General features: G+C 48.3%; 1 protein-coding gene across 1 annotated transcript in view; it reads left to right on the top strand.

The window, feature by feature from the left end:
• DNAH3 (dynein axonemal heavy chain 3) overlaps positions 1-21602 on the top strand; it is a 1861430-nt gene that overhangs the window by 1545600 nt on the left and 294228 nt on the right. The window contains exon 57 of the mRNA XM_069647670.1: positions 20155-20322. Coding sequence (XP_069503771.1) covers positions 20155-20322 — 168 coding nt within the window. The remainder of the gene's footprint in view (positions 1-20154; positions 20323-21602) is intronic.

Below are 21602 nucleotides of genomic sequence, written 5' to 3'. Positions count from 1 at the left end.
CTCAGGGCCTTCGGAGCGTAAGTCTCCTTGCCTCTCAAAGTCTCTTCACTCAAAGGGCCTGATGCAACCAAATAAACAACAAGTTCCTTTTCCTCTTCAGATTTTCCCAAATTCACATCGGGTGAGTCACTCCCCACCCGGGATCCCCCTCACCTGAGCTCAGATACTTTTAGCATAAAGTTCTTTACAGGCTTCCCTCTGCCGGGCTCGAGCATGTCTTTCACCTTTCACTTTATCACTCAATGTTCTTAAGTTATTCTTTTCTGGGTGACTCACGGTCCACCCTGGATCCCACTCAGCCAGACTCAGATCGCTTTAACACAATTAGTCTCCCTCAGCTTGACTCGGACCAATGTCACTTTTACATCAAGTACCCAAGACGTTCGAATGTGCACAGGGTTTGGCTTGACCCATTGCAGGACCACTTCGATTTAATAATTCTCTTTCTTGTAACGTTTGCACCCTTTAAGTTGAATACCTAACAGAAACCTTCGAATGAGCACCCATATGATGCCGGACCACTCTGTCTACGGTATCGTATTTTAGCTTCAAAGTTCATTCACTCATCTTCTGTTTTAATAATCTTCTTCATACAATGTTGTCGCTTGCAACCTTGGTTTCCATACAGACTGGTCTGGTATCAGTCCCCCCAACTCACCGGCTGTGCTGACTTCACTGGTGCTGCTTTCTTGTAGGAGCCAAGGACAGTACCACAATGACACACGCCTCTCCCTGCCTTGACTATCGACGTGGGAGAGCCCTGGGTACCTTTGACACACAATGCAGGAATCTTCAGCTTTAATTCCAGGTCTTACGTTTCCTATTCTCGAAGGCTCAAGAAAGATGCAGTCTTTCGGTCAAAAGATCAAGGGCTCTTCCCTCCTTGCAATCCTCTTCGGTCTTGCCATCTTCCGCTTCATACTAAACTGCCATCTTGGAACTGCTGCTTCCTTGTGTACTTTGCCTCGCTCAGAGTGTGCTTTCTTGCTCCGCCTTTTAGCCATCTGGGGAAGTGTGATGGAAGTCAGGTGTGTGTGTAATGATCAGTAATTGCCTGACCATTGTATTGGGATTTGTCAGGTATACAGCTCGGGTGTTAGTCTGTTTTTGCTCACAGTGAGCTGTCCATGGCAAAGTGTTTGTGTCGGAAAAGGGGTTGGGGGGGAGTTAAGTCCCTACGTATCCTACCTGGTAGGATGGGGTAAAGGTGTTACAGGGAAGGGGATACCCCATCTCGCCATCTGATGTCCCACTTCCACTCCCCGAAGACCCCTCATCCAGGTGATCCTCCCGCACTGGAACTGGATCCAAAAGGGATGGGCATGTCCTGGCCACCTGGATGACAGATCCCCGGGGACTAGCAGGTGAGACACCTTCAGGCTTCTAACATACCCTTCCCCTATGGAATGTAGCTGCATCTGCTTCACTAGGGAACTGAGAAAGGAAATCTATGTTCCCTTTATCTTTGCCTTTTCGGTGCTCCACAGTGAAACAGTAGGGTTGCAGGTCTAAGAACCATCACACGACTCGAGGGTTAGAATGTTTTTGTTGGCTAATTCAAACTAGTGGAGAATGATCTGTGACAAGTGTGAACTTTCTTCCTAGGAGGTAGTATCTAAGGTGGGTAATGGCCCACTTGAGGGCAAGGGCCTCTAATTCCAGCACAGAGTAATTTGTTTCACGTGGGAAAAGTTTGCAACTCGTAAATAAGATGGGATGTTCCAATCCTTCGCAAATTTGTGACGAGACTGCTCCTAGCCCTGTAAGGGAGGCATCTGTAATATAAATTCCTTTGAGAAATCTACTACTTTTAGGATCGGGTTCCGGCACAGGGTTTGTTTTAGGTTGTTGTGACATATATCGTCTTAGTCAGTCCAATTAATTTTTGCCTTTCTTTAATTTGTCTGTCAGCCTAGCTGTCCTGTCCGAAAAGTTTGAGATAATGTCATGATGCCTACCCCCGGGGACCCAGACCACGTCCAGCAACCCCAGAAGCAGGCATCAAGTTATCCTAAGCAAGCCCAACAACCCCTGCTAGGGGCTATTTGGGTCCAGTCCTGGCGCCTATGGCGCCAGGCTCATACGGAGAGTCAGCCCTGGCGCCTATGGCGCCAGGCTCATAGATTAAAATTTACCTGATGCAGACCATGCTGCAAGAGCTCCAAGCCAAAAGAGGCTTGGAAGGGACTACTTTACTTAGGGACTATTTCTTACTTGGGCGGGGCTGGGGAGGAATACTTACCTGGGACTACTTTGGAGGCTATTTAAACCACGTCCGAAGAGCAGCACACGCTTCGCGTTATTCTGCATCCAGCAGCGTAACGCTCCCCGTGCCTGCAAGTCTGCATCCAGCCTTCTGCCACGCCCGCCTCGAATTTGGAGCTCCTAGAAAAGGGAGAAAGAAGGAGAAAAGGTTAGAACAAGAGCAATACCTTTAATCCTTACCTGAATTCCCGATCCATCGCTCCTTCGAGCTGGAAGAAAGAAGTTATTTTATGCGCGTCGCCTCGCCTGCTGCAGCGTTGCGCTGAACTCACCGGCCTTCGCAGCATCTTCACATTCCACTGCATCCTCCTGCATGTTCCCGCCGCACTCCGGCACCTAAGGAGAAAACAAGAACAGCAAGGTGAGCAAAGGGAATACACAGAGGAATATTAGTTACCCCCCCATAGACTTACCTCATTTTACCACCGGGGGTACTATTCCTCTTCACGGGTCGGCGCAGCTTCCACTGCAATTTCGCCGAACCCCGGCCCCTAAGGGGAAAACAAAAGGCCAGCAAGGTGAAACAAAGGGACCAACAAGGGGAACCCTCCTCACCACAATAGACTTACCTGATTTTACTGCCGGATGTATTATTCCCCAAGACTTCATACTTTCTCTCAGCGCCTGAATAAGGGAGAAAGCAACAGGTTACATATTGACATTATTTTATCGAACTGTGTTGGAAAATACAAATCCTTACCAGAATACTACCGGTTGCCACAGGGAACTCTTCTTTAGGGTCAAGCTGCAACCTGCAAGGAATCGGACAAGAGTGAAAGTCAGTTATTTGAACTCTTATGAACTTTATACTTACGGCGTCTTGCCGGGAATCTCGGAGTCAATATTGTTCTGGAATTCACCAATTCCTTCGAGCCAGTGAAGCAACTGGTTATCAACGCGCCCCTGCGCTCAATGCAGGATGGAGAGCTCATCTTTTCAAACCATCAGGTGAGACTATAAGAGGGGACATCAAAGGCGATCTGTGGGGAGAACAGCGGGGGTGGGGGGGATTTACACTCAACTCCACGGGTGGTTAATTCCCTCTCTCCATTTGCAGAAGAATATTCCTATGGGCCAAGCAAACGAAGCTAGGTGGGCCAGTCCAGTCCGTCATCTCGGCCCTACGCGTCACATTGGTGGAGACCGCAGCTGTCCAGTTCCGATTGACGCCTCTGTGGGAGCCAGGTGAGCGTAACAGATAAACCTACAGTAATAACCGGTCAACCCCAAGAAGGTCTCTTTTAGTTTTAGGTGTAGGGGTATCTAGGGCGGCCTTCACTTTAGTTTAGTTTAGTTTAGTTTATTATTTGTATAGCGCCGCCTGGCCCTAGGGCATCCAGGCGCTTGCGATGAATACAACAAGAATAATGAATACAACAAGAATAATGCAGCAGAAATGTACAAATCGATTACATATTTACAAATTTACAGTCTTGGTGCATGCTAGTGCGGTAGGGATAGGCAGTTTCTTTGGATAGAAGCCAAGTTTTGGTGTTGTGTCTAAATCTGTGAAAGGACGGTTCTGATCTCAGCTCGAGTGGAAGTGAATTCCAAAGTTTGGAGGAAAGCACGGGGAAGCTGGAGCCACCTGCTTTTTGGAGCTTAAATCTTGGGATATTTAAGCAGTGTGTTTGAGCTGATCTGGTAGGGCGCGCTGGGGTGTGGTGCTTGAGGTTGTCGGATAGGTATCTGGGTGCTTGGTTAGCTAGGCATTTGTGTGTGAGTGAGATGGTTTTATATTCAATTCTTTGTGGTATGGATAGCCAATGGCAGGTGCGTCTGGCGTCCGAGATGTGTTCATGTTTGGGTATGTTCAGGGCTGCTCGCAAGGCGTTGTTTTGTATGACTTGTAGTTTGTTGATGTTTTTCTGACTGGTTCCCAAGTATAGCGCATTGCAGTAGTCAACTTTGGAAAGGACTAGCGCCCTGGCTAAGGTGATGCAGTTGGATGGTGAGAGGTAAGGTCTGCTGGCATTGATAAGTTTACAAGTGTAAGCAGTGGCTGATGAGATGGAATTGATCTGTCTTGTCAGTGTGAGGGAGGAGTCGAGGTAGATTCCTAGGGTTTTGACGCTGTTAGAGACGATGATGTTATTGCCGTCTATAGTGAATGCTTGATAGAGTTTGTCGAGTTTATTAAGTCTGGGTTGGGAACCTAGGAGAAGAAGCTCGGTCTTGTCGTCATTAAGGCATAGGCCATGCTTGGCCATCCATTCTTGGATAATGGAATAAATGTTGTTGAGAGCAGTGAGGTCGGTGGAGTAGTCGCCTGTTAAAGGGATCAGTATTTGGGTGTCATCTGCGTAGTTGGTGTAGATGACACCCAAGCGGTCCAGTATGTCAAAGAGGGGTTTCGTGAATACATTGTATAGAGTGGGGGAGACGCAGGAGCCCTGGGGGACACCGCAAGTGACTGGGGCTGGGATGGCAGAGGCTGTGGGTGCGAAGACTCTCATGGATCTGTTGTTAAGGAAGGAATGGATCCATGCGTTGGCGTTATCTGAAAATTTGGCTGCTGAGGATAGATGTTTGCAGAGGATGTCGTGGTTGACCAGGTCGAAGGCGGCCGATAAGTCAAGGAGGAGAAGGAGGGCTAGTTTACCATTGTCTTTAATGTTGTCCATCTGTGTCTTAAGGTCAATCAGGGCGGTCTCAGTGCCGTGTTTGGGGCGGAATCCTGATTGTCTGAGTCTTAGTAAGTTATTTTTCTCGAGGTGGTTCTGTATCTGGAGATAGGCAGCTCTGTCGAGGATTTTTAGTAGGAAGGGTACAGTCGTTATGGGTCTGTAGTTGGTGGGGACATTAGGGTCAAGGGTGGGCTTCTTAAGTAAAGGAAGAACCCAGGAGTCCTTGAGGTTGTTGGGCACTATGTTGGAGGTGAAAGATGCGTTGATGAGGGAGGTGATGAAGGGAGCAAGTTGTTTGGCAGCATCTTTAATGATAGGGGCTGGGCAAGTGTCGCCTTGGCATTTGGACGGTTTAAGAGAGTAGATTATTTCTTCAACCTCTTTAATGGTTATGGTGGAAAACTCAAAGAGGTTATTGTCATCATTTTGGGGGGTGGTGTGGGTGTGTGTAGAGGGGGTGATGTTATCGGAGAGGGTGAGGCTTTCTTTCTTTGTCAGGATTTTGGCTTGTAGCGTGGCAATTTTGCCTAGGAGTGCTTCCTGGATGTTCGTGCACCAGTGGATGTCTTTGTTGCAAGTGTCTGGAATGGGGGAGGGTGATTCGAGTTCTCTCAGGATATTGAAGAGCTCTTTGGTATTAGATTTGGCGTTGCTGATTCTTTCATTGTACATGTTTTTTTTAGACTGGATGATGGCTGATTTATAGATGTTCGATGCTAGTGCGTAGGATGTCTTATTAATAGTGGATGGTGACTGTTTCCATGCTAATTCAGCTTGTCTTTTGGCTTTGCGGAGTGTTTTTAGTTTGGGGGTGAACCAGGAATTGAGGTGTGCTCGTGGTTTGGCTTTCCGAAGCTTGAGTGGTGCTATGGTATTTATGGCCTTAAGGATAGTTGTGTTGTATAAATCTACTAATTCAGTAGGGTTGGACATGGTGGGTGAGAAGTCGATGATGGGTTGGAGTAGCGGGAGGAGTTTCTCTAGTGTGATATTTTTGTTGTTTCTTGTGAGTGTGGGTGGGGCATTGGAGGAGGGCCCTGGTGTTTGAGTGCCTTTGTTGATGGTGAAGGTAATAAGGTGGTGATCGGTCCAGGCGCATGGAGTGTTGGAGAGGATGGTAGTGTTGCAATTGAGGTCAGCTATCCAGTCAAGGATGCGGCCTTTGTTATGTGTGGGTTGTGTGATATGGTGGGTGAGTCCTAATTATGAAATAGTGTTGGCGATAGTGTGAGCTTTGTCATCTTTCTCATCATTGAGACCTAGATTAAAGTCTCCTAGGATGAGTAGTCGAGAGTTAGGTTTGATATTGTTAGAGAGTAGAAGGGCTATGTCGTCATTAAAGGATAGTATGGGGCCTGGCGGTCTGTAGATGAGGTGGATGGTGATAGTGCTTGTGTGCGTTGTGGATAGTTTGAGGGTGAGTAATTCCGCTGATGTCAGTGATTGGTTTTGTATGTGTCTAATGTTGATGGAACTTTTTGCAATAACGGCTACTCCACCACCTTTAGCTGTTTGTCTGTCTGCACGGTAGATGGTATAGTCATTGGGTATAGCAAGTGATAGAGAGGGGCCAGATGCTGGGTGGAGCCAGGTCTCTGTAATAGCTATGAAGTCGAGATCATTGATGGTAATAATGTCGGCAATGTCTAAGGCATGGGCGACTACAGATCTCGCATTGATGAGTGCACCTTTAATGGTTTCGGTGGTGATGCATGATTTTTTGGTGTGGGTGCGGGGGGAGGGTGCGATCAGGCCGTGTGATATCTGGTCTGTCGGAAGTGTAGGGCGTGTGCAGTGAGGGGCAGATTTGGTTAAGGTTATGTTTTGTTTGTTGCCTAGATTGGGGAAGGATGCGGGTGTGTGTGTTCTGGATCTGAGTCGGGTGAATCTCGATAATCCTGAGCAGGGATAGGATCTGCTGGTAGTGAGGTTCGTGATAGTGGGTTGGCCGATGGGAGTAGTTTGTGATGCTTCTTGGGGGCTGGGGGTGTCTACTATGCGATGAGAGTCAATGGAGGAGGTAGGCTGGAAGGGGTTGATGTTGGGTAGGAAGGGGGTGGGGCAGGGTATGGGATAATGTCTGGGGCAGGCTAGTCTGCTGAGGCCGTTGGGGTGTAAGCGAAAGTGTGACCCTGTACAAGGGGTGTCATGGGAGACCAGGCAGAATGGGAACATAATGAGGAAGGTCCAGGTTATCATGTCTGAGTTTAGAGGGAACTGACGCACAAAATCGTCAGAGAGAAGCTAGAGCGCAATGTTAGTACACAATGGTGCTGCAGTGAGGGTACTAGCGCAGAGAATCGGAGAAATGCTAGTGCACAGTGCTGATACCCAGTACTAATACGCAGTGTACTCTAGGCGACCATAAGGCATTACACAATGTCACAGTAGTCTCTAAGCGACCATAAGGCACTTACACAATGTCACAGTAGTCTCTAAGCGACCATAAGGCACTACACAATGTCACAGTAGTCTCTAAGCGACCATAAGGCACAACACAAGTGGTCACAGTGGTCTCTACGCGACCATAAGGCACTACACAATGTTACAGTGGTCTCTAAGCGACCATAAGGCACTACACAATGTCACAGTAGTCTCTAAGCGACCATAAGGCACAACACAAGTGGTCGCAGTGGTCTCTACGCGACCATTAGGCACTACACAATGTTACAGTGGTCTCTAAGCGACCATAAGGCACTACACAATGTTACAGTAGTCTCTAAGCGACCATAAGGCACTACGCAATGTCACAGTAGTCTCTAAGCGACCATAAGGCACAACACAAGTGGTCACAGTGGTCTCTACGCGACCATAAGGCACTACACAATGTTACAGTGGTCTCTAAGCGACCATAAGGCACTACACAATGTCACAGTAGTCTCTAAGCGACCATAAGTCACTACACAATGTCACAGTAGTCTCTAAGCGACCATAAGGCACAACACAAGTGGTCACAGTGGTCTCTACGCGACCATAAGGCACTACACAATGTCACAGTAGTCTCTAGGCGACCATAAGGCACAACACAAGTGGTCATAGTGGTCTCTAAGCGACCATAAGGCACTACACAATGTGAGCAGTAGTCTGTGTTATACCGTACTGCGAGAACAGGGTTCAGTGAAGGCTTGAAACAGTTCAGGTTGCTGGCTGGAACAGTTGAAAAAAGGTTGCTGTAAGGGGCGGTATGTTTACCCCAGAGGAGATGGGCAGGGGATCTAGCCCTATGCTCGGTGGTGTATACAGGCTAGAGATAGGCACAGTGCACAGTGCCTTCGAGGTGGGCCGGTTCGGAACCTGCTGGCTTGTGGTTGGCTCCCAATAGAGGAGAGGGGCCAATCACGATGTTTGCAGGGTTGCGGGGCCGGATGGAGGGCTAAAGATGCGGCGGACAGCCATCTTTAAATGGTGTGGACCTCGGGGCTTCGATTGGTGGCTGGATGCACTTTGAGTGCATTAATGGGGCAGATCCTGGCAGGAAGGGCCGCACTGGGCAACGCTGGAGCAGTGCGGATATTACTAAATAATTTGCCGCGTGTTGCCTTCAAGACGCACGCTCGTGCTGTAGCTAGGGACTCGTGACATACCTGGTGTCAGCAGCTCCCGCAGTAGATGGAAGGAGCTCCTGCTCATGGTGGCTCTGGATTGGTAAGGGCAGAGTTTCTGGCCCCTAGCTCCTGTGGCTCCGAACAGGCACCCAACAGGCCTTAGAATGGCCTTCGAGCTGGCCGCCGGCGTAATCCGCCTGCCGGCGGTTCCAGCTGATGAAATTGAGGCTCAGCCTCGGTTTCACGCCGCGCTGCGCCCGGCATGGGCGAGTCAGGCGCCGTGTGGGGACAGGGTCAGGCAGGCCCTGTCCGAGTTCCCCGCTCGGCGCGTAGTTCCTCTGCTGGGCTGGTGGTGCTGGGGGGGCTCCTGCCCTCGCCCCACGATGAGGAAGGATGGAATGGGGGGTTAGCAGGCACCCAACAGGCCTTAGAATGGCCTTCGAGCTGGCCGCCGGCGTAATCCGCCTGCCGGCGGTTCCAGCTGATGAAATTGAGGCTCAGCCTCGGTTTCACGCCGCGCTGCGCCCGGCATGGGCGAGTCAGGCGCCGTGTGGGGACAGGGTCAGGCAGGCCCTGTCCGAGTTCCCCGCTCGGCGCGTAGTTCCTCTGCTGGGCTGGTGGTGCTGGGGGGGCTCCTGCCCTCGCCCCACGATGAGGAATGAACCACTTTCTTGCGTTGTGGTTGGAAACTACCATTCCCTACAAAGAAGTCGAGGTATTTTAACGGCTGATTGGGCCAGTCTCCATTTGGATCGATTGCCACTTAGGCCAGCTTCTCTGAGGGCTCTCATAAAAGTAAAGAGATGAAAAAGATGATCTTCCCAAGTTTTACTATAAATGACGATATCGTCAATATAAGCTGCACAGAAATCAGAGTAGGGCTGTAATATTTTGTCCATAAGTCGTTGGAAGGTGGTTGGAGCCCTGTGAAAGCCAAAAGGGAGGACTTTGAACTGGAACAGCCTCAGGGGTGTTGAGAAAGCTGTCTTTTCCTTATTAGATCTGTACACTGGGACCTGCCAGTACCCTTTGGTTAAGTATAGGGTTGATAGAAAAGTGGCCTTTCTGAGTTTATCAATCAAGTCGTCCATGCGTGGCATGGGATAGGCATTTAAATTAGAAATAGCATTAACTTGGCAGAAGTCTATGCAAAACCTCCAGGAATGGTCATATCTGGGGTGGCCCATGAGCTTGAAGAGGCTTCGATAATATTCGCTATTAACCTTTTATTCACTTCCTCAATCACTATTTGGTTATGGGCTACCGGGAGTCTATATGGTTTCAGATGGACCACTTTTCCCTTGGGTGTTCTAATGTAGTGATACGCGCCTTTCACTCTTCCTGGTTTCTCAGAGAATGCATCAGGAAATGATATAACTAAATCCTTTAAATCTTCTTGTTGTTGATTAGATCGGTCTTGAGGAATTAATTCAAAGTTATCTATTTCTTCTGGTACCACACAGGATAGTATTGTGGCATTGGTGACAGACGGGTTTTCCTTCCACTCTTTTAAGAGATTTGTGTGATACAGATGGATCTTTTGTTTCCTGTCGGGTTGTGCTACCTTATAAGTACAGGTTCCTGTATGTTCCATTATTTTATATCTCCCATGCCACTTAAAGACAAATTTGTTTTCCGAGGTAGGCAAGAGGACCAATAATTTTTGTCCTGTGGAAAACGATCTTAAGTTTACCTTTTTTGTCGTAGCTGGACTTTTGTTGTATTTGGTCCTTTTCCATATGAGTATAGACTAGATTTCGAACAAGTCTCATCTGCTCTCGCAACCTGGGAGCAGTTTGCGAAAGGGGAATGGGTGCCTCTTATCTTTCTTCCCAGGACTCCCGGAGCATGTCCAGGGCATCTCCAGGTTCTCTACCATAAAGTAGGAGAGAATCCAGTGGTTGCCTGAGAGGTTTTCCTTACTGCAAATAGTGTGGAGGGGATCATACGGTCCCAGTCCTTCACGTTCTTATCTACCAACATTCTTAGGATAATTTTGAGTGTTTTGTTGAATCTTTCTACCAATCCATCTGTTTGGAGATGGTAAACTGAAGTTCGTAAGGTTCTGGTTCTTTAAAATGAGAAAATAGAGCATTTTCAAGAATTCCTTGTGCAATTTTGTCTCCACAATTTACTTCAAATGGGATTTCACCATGGTTCTGTAAGAGAACCTTTATGTATCCCTGAAGTCGGGAATAATGACGCTGTTACAGTGCCGTGCCGGCCATCCGCAGCCGGTGCAGTGTTTACAAATGCATCAGAAACGGGACCGCAAGATGCTTCTGGCTGTTGCCATGGCGCCTTCGTGTTCGCTGCGCTCTTAGGCGGCCCAGTCCTCTAAGGTTGTCACGCCCCCATTCCGCCCACACACGGTTGCCAAGGAGATGCAGTTCTCTGCGACCTGTGCCATGATGCACGTGATAAATGAAGGCGGCAGCCCGACACGCTTAAATACTTGTGCTGCACAGTGGCTGGCGCTTCTTATTGAAGTTTCTACATTTCCACGTTTCCATGTATCTCATTGCCTGTTCCCGAATTCAGGCTCTGCTGAATTGCTTCCTGGAAACCTCCAACCTGGACTCTCTGCCTTATTGGATTATCCTCTTGTGCTACTTTCCTACTGTTTGCCTGGTTTTCAACCTATTTCTCTACTAAGGATTTGCTACTGGGTTGTTACTTGCTTCATTGCTGTTTACTTGGCTTGTGACCTATTATCCTGCTTCCACAGACTCCCCACAGATTATCCCTGGTCTTTTCAGAGTGCTTTGAACACCGGACGCCTAGCTGATATCATTGCCTCTTTGCTCTCCCTTTGGTGTGCCCTTGTTTCGCCCGGGAAATAGGTTCCTACTTACCAAATTAACTACCCCCCCTTTTACGCTACCTCTCTAAAAACCCTTTTGGAGTTTGGCTAGTATCCCAACCCAGACATTCTATCAAGGAACATTTCCTATAAAGAGTTTTTTTACCATCTACACACCCTCATTCTTTGACACCTATTCACTGCTCCATTCAGGTTAGTCTTCTCTTTTACTACCCCGCTTAAACATATGTTTACCTAACTTGAATTTAGTACTAATACTCACCTTCATTACTTTTCAGGCTGGTGAATACCTGGTGGTATTTTTGCTCTTCCAGGTGAACCTTCCCCTACCACTTTAATTTGGTGTTCTATGAAAGCCATCATTAACATTGCTGGGCCTGATTCCACCCACACCTTCCCCCAAAGAAGGTTTTACAATTGACAATGAACTCACTGTGCACAGTTGGCAGCAGCTCCCAGTCAGCACTTTTGTGAAGTGTGTGATGTGCGAGGCTCCGATGAGTTGGAGACTCGCGCGGTTACGTCAGCCACCTTGGGCCTCTGTGATGTGAAGCAGATGAAATGACACACAACTAGCTTGTAGGGTGCATAAACCCAGACTGGCGCCAAACGGCCAGTTCCGGTGATTCCTTTATTTCCGGCTCCCGCCCCCTGACACGTGATCCGGTCTCCCGTGACACGTGACATCACAATGTGGAGGGTAGGCAAGGTATTTCATTCACATTCAATGTAATATTTTTAACGTGTATTTATTGCCATTAGTTATTACCATGATCAACTCAACATTAAAAGCTGAAAACCATTGACTGAGATGATGGTGTGCTGAGCTCTTAAACACACATCTTCTATTCTATCAAAGGACACAAATAGAATGGTCCATACCAAAGCAAGGGTTGCATTTCCTGCAAAGTGGAAAATACTAATTGGAGTCATAACACCACAGCATTTATAAGAGCATACCTGAAATCATGAAAAACATGCTCTAGACAGGGGTATTCTTGCCATTGCAGTTATCACGGGTTTACAACCCTCGGTTCTCCAGCTGCTTTTGACCACAGCTCCCATCAGCCCTGTACTGCATGTCAATGGTGAGGGATCATTGGAGTTGTAGTACAAAATATCCTGAGAGGCGCAGGTTACAGACCTCAAATTTTATGCCTACGATATGTGCTTACTGTACAGCTCGTACATTAGGAGGAGGTCTTCCATCCATGGTCTCCTTGCTGGGGCTTCCATCGTGGGATTTCTTAGCTGCGATCTATAAAATACAACATTATGTGCACAACATTTGTATAGTGAACAGCGGGAATCGAATAGCAGCACATTCTATTCAAAGTCTGGTAAACCAAGCTATAGTAATATCCTATAACCTACCTGTGTGCTCAAACTGCAAACATGTCCAATCTAGTGTTGTGAATATTAAAATAACACAATTCCTGCATTTGTATATAAGAGTGGTTGTTGAAGATAGCAGGTCCATGCCAGCTGCATGCTCGTACTTTGAGCAAACCCATCCTTTAGCAAATGAAAAGGGCGTACAGCAATGCAGTGCAATACTTCCCCTCCCTCGCATTAGACGGAACACAGAACAGAACAGAACAGATACTGTAAGAATAAACAGCGACTGCCTTGACTTGACTTCTTGGTATTTAACTACCCCCCACCATGGTAGCAAAGAACATCTATAAGACCTGCCCCTTGCCACACAAACACCACTTTGATTAGCCAGCGTTTGGAAGACCACTCTTGTCCTATCTCTACTTTTCCCTTGGCCCCCCAAGCTGCGAGATTTGCTGTATTCTGCATTGCCCATGAACCCAGCGTGCTTATTGCACATCACCATGCCCTAAGCGCAGGTAAAAACGTAGGCATTGAAAGTGCTGTTTCTCCAGCATAGGATCTTTCAAGAATTCACATTCTCCTTGAATGTTCCCCATCAAGCTGGAAATCCTCAGTAACATGAAAGCAGTTTACTGTTAAACTTTAAAACTGCTTGTCACTTTAGTGCTCTATCAAAGCCATTTTGGGTCATACTGCCCACAGCCAATTAGACAGGTCCCCTTACCTCCGCCCTTGTGGCCATCTTCAGATTTTTTACAACAGGTTAGGTCCTTGAGAATTCTCTCTTCTACAATTTTGGCATTTTTTGTCTATTTTGGATAGTTTACTCATCAAATCATCCAGTTTTGATGCTGCATCAAAATCTCATCGACCACCAAGGCAACTATGTCAACTAGCCATTGCTTCTGTCTCCTCGACCACTTTGTCGATGACCAAATCTTCGACGTCATTGCCATCCAGACCTACACCATCACCAAGAATGTCTACATCGTCGGCAACACCTATACAGAGGACCTTGATCTCCACGTTTCCAGAGGGAGTTGCTGTGGACAGGGATGTCCCATCCGCATTATCATACCTCCCCAGGCCAACTCGTCCTCAGCAACTGTTTTCACTGACTCCTTAAGCACTGTTTGCAGTTCCCTGTCCATCCATGGCCGTTGCTGCAACAGGATGCTGATTCTGGCATGGAGGTATTGGAGGCAGTGTTCTCAGAAAACAAGGAAGGAGAAGCTGAACCTCCTATTGTTAGCATGCCTCCACCGGGTCCAACAAGACAAGGACCCTCATTAGGACTCCGGCGCTAAACCATGGTGCTATTAGCACCATGGTCGATGCTGGAGTCCACCATGGCGGAATGGGGAATTACCACCCCATTCTGAGGTTGGCGGGGCGGTAATTCCCCATGTCGCCATGTCCCTTCCCCATTCCCATTTTTGCCCCATAGGGCTCAATGGGAATGGGGAAGGCAGCAATTACAGTACCTCAAATTGCGGTACCGTAATTGCCATCAAGGTCCCTTTGCGGGTCCCTACTTTAACGGCTGGTATAGACCAGCCGTTAAGGTCGGTCCCGCAAAGGGACCTCGTAATTAGGCGCTAAGTGTTTAACGGCGCCGCAGCCTTTTACGGTGCCGTTAAACACTTAGTGCCAGGGTCCTAATGAGGCCCAAGGCCTTCCTATAATGCAAGGTCCCTCTCCAGCTCATCAAGTGGCACGTCAGCCTTCTCCAAGGCCTCCTGTCCCAAAAGACATACCTTCAGGCTCGAGAGATGTGTCTATGGATATACTATCCACACTACAGGCACTAGTTTCTGAGCTTCAGCATCGACTTCCGGTTACGCCATTGCCTCCTCAAGTGCAACCCCATGAGTTTCCTTCAAGGGAAGGCCTAGCTCTTCCTCCATCCTTGGGACCTCTTCCTCTACTTTCACCACTGGTTTCCCTCACAGATACTGACACCAACGCTGATGACTATCTATCGGATCGTTCCCCAGGCACCCACTCCAGAGACTAGTTTGTGGATCTGGTGCCAGGTGACCGTGAGCCAGCAGACCTACCGCAAAGAGATTTGCACCCAGACAAGATTGGCTCTTTCCATGCCCTCATGACATGAGCTGCAAAGCTTTTTGACCTTCTACCTCAAGAACAGAAGGAGGGTTTTCTTTACCAACGATGGGAATCTTCCAGGAAGTCAATGGTGGCCATCCCAGTGCTGGAACTTATCTGGGAGGACGACCCCCAGCATTTCCATTGGTATGAAAAATGCACGTCAGCGCAAATGCTGGAGAATTTGTATGGTGGAGAGGAAGGGAGGCGGCGGAAATGCAAGTTGTGTTCTGCCCCTCCCTTCCGCCATACAAGTTAATGAAAATGGGATGTGACATAAGAAAAATGCGTACAAGCTTTAGGAAAGGCTTTGCATGTTTCTTACGTTAGACCCCTAACCAAAATGAGCCCCATTGAGTATGCATAACTATGGTATTGAGTATGCAAAACTTCCAGCGAGCAGCACCCTGCTTCTCACTCTCAGCAAGCCCCATGTGGCCACAGGGACCGCATTGACTTTTTTTGTCCCGGGACTTTCCAACATGGCCACCGGGATTGCACCATCAGTTGAGGCCTCCGACCAGCTTTGAAGCAGCCGCATGATTGGCTGTGCCCTCTCCATAAATCTGAGATGGGCCGGGGAGCTGGCAGGCGAACTCCGGCCCCTCTCTAAGGGCCACGGTCGAGGGGCAGGATCTCACCCTGTATGGCCCTGTCTGGGCCTGGGAGGGCCTGTTTGCCCATATCCTCAACGTCGCATACCTCCAGCCCTGCACTTAGGACAGCCATATCCATTTCCCCCTCATCGACATGCATGTGAGCTCTAATTCTCATATCCCCTACTGTGCTGGGTAGTGCCCCCACTCCTCCTGTCTCTTCACCCACCGTTCAGTGGTCTGTGGCCTCCTTACAGTTCTGTGAGATCCTCTGGCTCCCTCTCCAAGCCGCAGCTCATCACGCACATCTACATTGCGGTGAGTCACATCCTGGTCCGGACCATTCCACGTTGACTCATGCAAGGCTGTGCCTTTACCCAGTGCCCTGAAACGTTTGTTACTCTATACCCACTCTTCTACAGCAAGGCTTTTCATCTTGCGTAAAGTTCTGCTCTGTTTCCTACATGTTACATGACTTATTCCTAAGTGCACTCCGAGGTTGCCTCTTATCCTCTGGAACATTGGCCTTTATGAACTATTTGTATATCCTGGAAGTGTCCTGCAACCTTGTCTATCCTCACCCGACTCATCTAACTTTTTTCATACCAAATGTATTATGATCCTAATCTGAAGGCACTCTGCATACTCGTGCACCTTTAGTGTGCTGCTGCAAAGTTGAATCTAGGTGTAATTTTGCTCTCCGGTTAACTGCATAATATTGCATATCTAATGTACTGCTGCAAATTTGAATCTAGGTGTAATTTTGCTTTGCCTTTTATTTGCTCTCAAACATGGGTACTTTGTTGTTTTCTAACTTTGCCCTCCATCTGGACCCTTAAAAATCTTGTTTCTGGGCATTGTTTAATTCCTGTGACAGTGTTTAATCTAGGCCTTTTTACCTGATTCCCCTCTTTCTCATCCATGTTATGATACTACTGCCTGCTGTAACTTTAGCCTGTAACCTTAGCCTTTCATTGGACTCTTGACCTTACTATATTTCTGTTTCATCTCCACTGTATTGGCTGCCAGGCCGCCAGGTGAATTCCTCCTGCACAGTGCAATCCCTCTTCCTGACCCTGTCTCCCCCATCGACTCTGTTATTCTATCACCTACCCTACCTCTCTCGCGAAGTCTGGAAGCGCTCCTGGCCTCCAACCCAGGCCTCCCCATTGCCTATACCTACGCCAATGCTTCCTCTAGACAGACTATCACGGACACCCTCTTCACTGTCCCCTCTCCTGATCTATGGACTCCCCATATGATTTCAATCCAATCCCCTTTTTTCCTCCTCTCCCATTAATGGTGGAACCAGATGGGATGCTCTCTTGATATACTTCTAATCCTTTAGGTACATCATTAATGTCTACCAAAATGTCACTATCATGGCCCAGGACTCTCAGCCTCTCAGCCCAACCTCCTCCTCCTCCTAGATAGACGTCTCCCGTCTCTCATCAACTTCCTCTCCTCTCTTCCAGCTGCCACCCCTTTGGCCCATCTGCCCAGTCCGACGGGCGTACCACATCCCTGTACCCTACCTCGGAAGACCTTTAAAGATGGCAACCTGCTTCACTTAGCTACCCTCAATTCTCGCTTTTGACACTCTCCTTCCTGAAGGCGACAACATTCTCTCCAAACCCAGGCCTAACAGGCCTGGAGGCAGGGTCACCCTCGTCTTCCCTGAATGGATACCTGCTGCTATCATTCCCATGCATTCTTACTCTCCCTTTGAATGCCTTGTCTGTAGGCTGGGTCTCTCTACTACCCTCTTGCTCACTCTCGCCACTATTTACAGGCCCCCAGGACTTTCTTCCCTTTTTCTCTCTGAATGGGCCGGCCTTTCTTGCTCTCTCCTGACCCTCTCCCCCAAACTTCTCTTCCTTGGTGACTTAGACTCTCCTGATGCGTCCACTGTTCTTTTCCGCAAACTCTGTGACTTCCTTCCCCTCACAATCCTTCCCTCCGGCACGACCCACTCTGCTGGTCACACATTGGATGCGCTCATCTCAGCTGACTTCACTCTTTCCCATTAGCTACCCTTCTCTCCTGGTCTAACCACTCGCTGCTCTCCTCCCACCTTGAGCTCCCTGGCCCCCTGGCGATGCCTCTGCCCGCACTGCCAGTCTCCTTCTCTGTCATTCGACCGATGTAGTGTGTGTCAGTCGCTGCATTCGCTGCCACCTTCATTCCACCTCCTGCTATTGACTCTCATTCCGACTCTGCCCTCGATAACCTCCATCTCTTCATCTCAAACACTCCGGACATCCTTGCCTCAGTCATGAGGATTCGCCTGAAGCCTGCCTCCAAGTCCAACTCTTGGTATGACTCTGACTTGGCTGCTTTGAAACGCAAGTACAGAGTTGCTGACCAGAAGTGGCAGGATTCATGCTCATCCTCTGACAAAGTGGCCTGGTGCCTACTCCAAAGGCAATATCAACTCTCCATCCGCTCCAAGAAGAGGGCTCATGTCCAAGCCTGCATCTCGGGGGCCACCAACAACACGGCTGAACTTTTCAGAATCTGCAATGAACTTGACAATCCTACTGCAGTCTACTCTCCTCTCCTTCCCTCCCAGGCCCTCTGCACTGACCTACCACTTCTCCACCAAAACCCAGGCCATCCAGTCCTCACTCTCCTCTGGGCCCCCCACCCCTCCGCTCCTGCCTCCCTTGCCCCCCCCCTTTCTCTCCTCCTTCTCGCCATTGAACCGGACAAGTTCTCTCGAGTAGTCTGCTCTATGAAAGTCTCTGTCAAACAGGTGCTCCCCTGCTCTTGCAGAACTTTGAAGGACAACATCTGCTCTCTTGCCCCTGCCTTGGATGACTTCTGTAATCATTCCTTTGCCACTGGCTCTTTCCCACAATACCTCAAGCACCCCCTTCTGCACACTGTCCCAAATAAAACAGACTACTGACCATTCCTGCCCGGTTAACTATCACCCTATCTCTATCACCCCTTTCCTGAGTACACTCCTGGAAAAGTTGGTCATCCTCCAAATGACCCACCACACGGAATCTGCTGGCTATCTCCACGACCACCAGTCTGGCTTAAGAGCATCCTGGTACACCCGTGAAGACCTGCTCTCAAATCTTGATTCAAAATATCCCTCTGTTCTTATCCTTCTCGATCTCTCCTCTGCCTTTCACACGGTCAATCATGCCATCCTCATAAATTGTCTCCATAATACCTTTGGGATCATGGACCGGCACTGGACTGGCTGACCTACTTCCTTTCTAACCGTCTTTTGCAAGTGCAACTGGGCCCTTTCCTCTCCATCACCTCACGCTCTATCTGCATCGTTCCTCAGCGCTCTATAATTTTGCTGTGGCTTTTCAATATCTACCTTGCCCCTCTGGCCCACCTGATCTCCACCTTCTCTCCTCACTTTCAGTGTTATGCAGATGACACAGAGCTCTTCTTCTATCTTCCCTCTTCTACCTCCTCTGCCTCCTCCCTCATACCAGACTGGCTGACTGCTATTCAAGCATGTTCTCTGCAAATGATCTCTGCCTTAATGCCAGTAAGACTGACATCCCTCTCATTGGTATGCCTGCTCCCTATTTCCCTCCCACTCTCTGGCTGCCCTCCTTGGGCCACCCTCCCCTCACCCACTTGTGAGGCAAAAAACCTTGGCGTCATCTTCGACTCCTCTCTCTCCTTCTCCCTTCACATCACGGACCTTGCCAAGAAGTCCAACTTTCTGCTTCACCTCCGCAGAGGCATTCTTCCCTTCCTCACTTTTCCCCAAAAGCTCAATGTCACCAGATCTCTGTTCTCCCTAGGCTGGACTACTGTAACAGCCTCTTCCTCAATCTGCCTCTTTCCATCCTTCGTCCTCTTAAACTAATCCAGAATAGGGCTAAATCTCCAGTGGTTCCTGATTGCTGCAAGGATCAAATTTAAGACCCTCTGCATCATCCACAAGGCTTTCGGGGGCCTGGGACCCCCGCTACATCCAACTGTCTCTACCTAAATACCTCCCTGCTAGAGTCCTTGGGTCCTCTTGTTCAAACTCTCTGCAGATCAGACGTTTCTCTAAGCAGGAAGTGGATGGTAGATCTTTCTTCAGCTGGTGCCTCCCTCTGGAATGGCAATCCTACCCCTCTCAGACTTGAGCTAGATCTCCTTAAGTTCCGGAAACTTCTCAAGACTTTCCTTTGCTCATCCTCCTTCCCTCTCCCCCTCCATTGCTAATGTCCCCTTGCCACTGTGACTGGTTGCCTGGTCTCTTATGTGCCTTACTGTGGCCAGGCCCTCCTCGTCCAGTCTACTCCAGCACCCTTACTAGCACTTTCCCTGACTAGCCTGAATCTAGTCCACCCCCTCCTCCCACTAGTTTACCCTTACCCCAGATTTCCTTTGCACTTAACATCCTGGGCTCCCTTAAGCACTTGTCCAGCCCTCTGGGCCCCTGCCTCCCTACACTTTTCCCGCCTTCCCTTATCCCATTCCTTTCTCCCTGACCTGCCTCCTCAACCCTGCGCACTTACTGCCACTGCACTTGCACAGTCCGAAATGTCGCAAGGCCTAGTAGGACCGTTTTATTGTTATTATTTTCTGCTGTCCCCCCCCCCCATTTGTCTTGTGGCGCCTGGAAACACTTGTGTGTAGGCCCCTTAGAAATGCCCAATAATTAAATAGGGAATTTATTGTTTCTCAGATATCATGGCGGTACCTATAGGAATGTGTTACAAAGGCTTGAGATGAAAATAACATGTTTGTTTCCATTATTAATTTGTTTAGTTTGTTTTTAATTCAGCATGTCCTACCTATAGTAATTCAACAATAATGTTCAAATAATTCTCTTGACAAAGTGATACATTGTATTCATTTCAACTCTTTGTTTGTAGTCCTACATTGACTATATAAGAGGCTTGCCACTAATAACTCAACCAGAGGTTTTTGGACTTCATGACAATGCTGACATAACCAAGGATAACCAAGAAACAAATCAGCTTTTTGATGGAGTACTTCTAACTCTACCCAGACAGACATCAGGTGCTGGCAAGTCACCTCAGGTATTTCTTACACTTTTATTTCATGTTTGGTTTGGCAGGTGAGATGGGGGTTGAGATCTGTATCATTACTAAGTGGGATAGATTAAACATAAACATTGTGGAAAAGCATCCTTCAAAATATGTGCGGATGAGGAACATTCACATAAGAGCATCATTAACCTGTCAGCTACAGACATATAAATCATCATGAATTGGCCCATGTGCCATCAGACAAAGCGCAATTGCAGAAAAAATATGGTATACAAGGCATCTGGAACCCTGCAGAGTGCACAACAGATTTTCTTTGATTTAGGGGACCATACATGTGCCAATCTCCAATGGATATCTAAAGTATATTGGAATGGATCTCAAGGAAGAGATTTGGGATTAATAATAGAGGTCAACCATAGGTTTGGATTTAATCCTTGAAATGATTGTCCAAATAGTGCATGTCACCCGTTGTTCTAGCCTGTGAGTTAGCTTATGCGCTTCTTATTTTGTTTTAAAGATTTTTTTAATTGACATTTTGCAATAAGTACCAACAATAAAAACACACCCTCACCCAACGCCTCCCCCTGCAGCCACCCCAAACCTGCCCCCGTACAATCAGCTGGTACATCTACACCCCTAGAGTCTTGGCCTCGGTGGATACATCAGACAATTTCCAGTATTCTTATGTTTTGCAGGCACATCTGTAGTTGGTAGTCCTCCTGGATTTATGCTAGTTCCATCACCCAATCTTCCCGGAATTTTGTATAGTCCCCCTGGATGCTATACGTGACACACTCCATTGCTAGGATGCACCAGATCTTAAATAGCCACTCATGGAGTGTAGGAACTTCCTTGCTCTTCCATTTACGAGCCACTACAGCAACGCCGCCAGTACCAACACAATACATGCCTTGAAGTGAGCTCTCCCCTGTGGTGCCGTTTCCCTTTCCCAAAGGCCCAGAGTGCACATCCCCAGGAATAAGTCATGATTCAGCATTTCTTTGATGGGCTCTTGCACCCACTCCCAAAATGGGAGTATAGCCAGGCACAATCACGATGTGTGCCAAGTCCCCCAACTCCATGCAGCCTCTCCAGCAGTCCGTTGATGCCCCTGGGTACATGGATCTGAGCTTTTCCGGGTGTAGTGCCATTGGGTGAGCACCTTATCCCACATCTCTCTTAGCAGAATTCACCGGGTGAGCTTGGGAATGTTGTCCCACATGAATTCCTACTACTCCAGGGATATTTGCCTTCCCAGCATTCTCTCCCATTACCCCATGTAGTGCGATGTCCCCTTTGCAGCCCTCTCT

Source organism: Ambystoma mexicanum, chromosome 2q, assembly GCF_040938575.1.
Source record: "Ambystoma mexicanum isolate Mex_15411 chromosome 2q, UKY_AmexF1_1, whole genome shotgun sequence".
In the NCBI taxonomy this organism is placed as follows: Eukaryota; Metazoa; Chordata; class Amphibia; order Caudata; family Ambystomatidae; genus Ambystoma; species Ambystoma mexicanum.
The sequence above is the reverse complement of the archived record's forward strand: the minus strand, read 5'-3'. Positions and strand labels throughout refer to the sequence as shown.